The sequence below is a fragment of the Photinus pyralis genome, unplaced genomic scaffold, assembly GCF_008802855.1.
Source record: "Photinus pyralis isolate 1611_PpyrPB1 unplaced genomic scaffold, Ppyr1.3 Ppyr1.4_LG8, whole genome shotgun sequence".
NCBI lineage: Eukaryota > Metazoa > Arthropoda > Insecta > Coleoptera > Lampyridae > Photinus > Photinus pyralis.
The window spans coordinates 10356420-10359156 of NW_022170819.1; the positions used below are offsets into that span (position 1 = coordinate 10356420).

The window sequence follows — 2737 nt, forward strand, 5'->3', positions numbered from 1 at the left end:
TAGCGCATTTCCACAAAAAAAATGCGCTATTGTGGCCACTTTGTCCGTCCGTCCGTCGGTCCGTCCGTCCGTCCGCTCACTTTGAGACGCTACTAGTTTCTTATCTTAAGAGCTATTGTTCTACTTTTTTCGCTATTTGGTTCATTATAGTGTCGAGTCTTGCACCAAGGAAGGAATTTTTTCTGTACCGCTTACAAAAAATCCATAATTTTACACTTAGGCCGTTTATTAACGATCCTAGAGATCGTTTAATATTTTACATTGCTGTCTGTCGTCTGCCTGTTGGTCTGTCTGTCTGTTCCTTTGTCTGTCTGTCTCTCTATCTGTCCGTGTGAACGATAACTTTGTTTAGAAATGTCCAATCGCTTTTACATCTCCGTTAGTTATAAACTGAATTGCATGAAATTCAATATGGGCATAGCTTTAGCCATATAATAGGCAATGCCAAAAGTTGAGTCGAATCGATTCAAAATTCACAGTGCCCTTTCTTGACCATTTATAAACCGAATTGCAAACTTTTTTAATTATAAAAGTATTGGAATAAAAGCAAATTTAACGCCAATTTCAAAATTTGGTTTTGCGCATGCGCAGTGCGAACTTTCTTATTTATGGAGGGATTTAAATGAAATTTGATACATAGCCACTTGGAATAAAAGCAAACTCAAGGCCAATTTCAAAATTTGGTTGTGCGCATGCGCAGTGCCAACTTTCTTATTTATGGAGGGATTTAAATGAAATTTGATACATAACCACTTGGAACAAACGAAAATCTAACGTTAGCTTCAAAATTTAGGTTTGCGCATGCGCAGTTCCAACTTTCTTATTTAGAAAAGCATTGAAATGAAACTCTTCTTATAAACTGAAATTGAAGTAGCACGTCAAAAATGGATTGCACATGTGCAACGCTATCTTTCATATTTGTGGCCGGATTTTTACAATTTTAACAAAAGTTGCATGTTACAAATAGGAAATGAATGCAAGTGGAAATGCGCTTTATGTAAATGCCTTGTTAATTACTTATTAGATAAGCAATGTGGTCATATGGTTCTTCCATTAAAAGGAAATGTGATTTTAAATGCCGAGGAGTTTAATTACCACTTCATCGGTTACTTGTTAGGAATTGTTGCTGAATTTGTTACCTCAATTTTTTAAATTCAGAGAAAAGGATTCAATGACAATAATTACAATTTTTTGACTTTTGGGTTCGATTGAAAACAACCTAAAGAAAGAAATTTGAATCGTTAAATTTTATTTTTTTACTACGTTTACGTGGGCTTTTTTGCCAGTGTGTAACAAAACTGGATCACTAAAATAAAAACTTGATTAACATTAAAAGCCATTTTTCATTTCAATGAAGAGAAAAACGAGATTAAGCTACAAATGTCAATTATTGTCTTAAGTTTGCCAGAATATAATGCATAAAATCCGGTTGCCCAATTTTTGTAATTATACCTACTGTAGTGTTTATATCAAGGCAGTGACGAAGAAATGCAGAAACAAAGTTACACTTCAACGTTGCCATTTTAGATATAAATTCCCACCGGAAAAGTTACACTTCAACGTTGCCATTTTAGATAGTGTATGGTTGGTGGCCTAAGTGGCAGTAAGCTTTCGATTATCATTACTTACGTCGGTGACTACATCCAAGGTCTTTTGGTGCATATATCCGGACGGAAAGACGTTACGAGCTCATAAACTATTCGGATATTGACAGACTGTAAGCGACTAGGGAGGGAAGTCGAAGGTGATCCTCATTATTTGAACACCACCCTATCAGGACATTGGGCATGGAATCCAGGCTGGAGTTCGTGACGTTAGGACGTTATTGAATAAACTGCAGAATTTGATAACTACAATAGTTCATCGAACAGAAATTCGAGAAAATTTTAGATAATCGAGGTCATCACTTACATCATTCAGCGAATAATTGCAGTGTAAGTAAAAACGCGATAAACAACTTTTTTATTGTCAATTGAGCATAAAATACAATTATTTTTTAGTGGCAAAAAGCATATACATATCATGATCCACCTTCAATTCGATACTTTTAATGGGTTGGATCGAGTAGGCCTTGTACATAACAACGTGCCATACGAACCCGTCATGCTTGTGAGCGTAATTTTGCCTCAACGTGTTACAGATTTCGCTGTGGTGTTGCGCACCTTTCGACGCGATCGCGTCCTTTAACATATCGGAAGCGTCCAACTCCATGCTGGGGGACATGTTCGAGGATTTCTCAATCAGTACCGATATCTTCGGAATAAAATTAATAGCTCTCGTGTTAAAAATACCTATGATCATACGTACCCTTGGTGCATTGCCAGGGCCCCCGAAGTAGTTGGCCTGCATGGCCCCGCACGCTACGACAAGTGCAAGACTTAGAAGAATTTTGACGATTGCCATGTTGACCGTGTGCCTTGTTACAAGCGACTGAACCGAGAGCGTCAGTTCTGTTCGATATTTGTGTCAAGTTCGATAATCGTGGGGCCAATCAAAGGGCACCCTATACATGTTTTTGTCACAATTTTCAAGAAATTCTATTTCGTTATAATTAAGTATACGTGTAGATAATCTTTGACCGTGTTATTCAAAAGAAGATACTATTTTGCTGTCAGTTACTAAGTTTAAACGAAATAATTACAGAAAGACCTTTCACAATCTTTGCCCAAAACAAATTCTATTGTCTAGGCTTTGTTCATCTTGTCGTCTGTGTAAATACGTACCGGGTGACCCAATA

At 37.1% G+C, this 2737-nt stretch overlaps 1 protein-coding gene across 1 annotated transcript; it reads right to left on the reverse strand.

Moving 5' to 3' along the window:
• Positions 1 to 1939: 1939 nt before the first annotated feature.
• LOC116178924 lies at positions 1940 to 2490 on the reverse strand. Its single transcript, XM_031498584.1, has 2 exons — positions 2308 to 2490; positions 1940 to 2253 (listed from the first exon to the last, which is right to left on the reverse strand). Exons 1-2 carry the CDS (start codon positions 2401 to 2403, stop codon positions 1990 to 1992), a joined length of 360 nt encoding a protein of 119 aa, XP_031354444.1. The 5' UTR covers positions 2404 to 2490; the 3' UTR covers positions 1940 to 1989.
• Between the last annotated feature and the right edge of the window lie 247 nt (positions 2491 to 2737).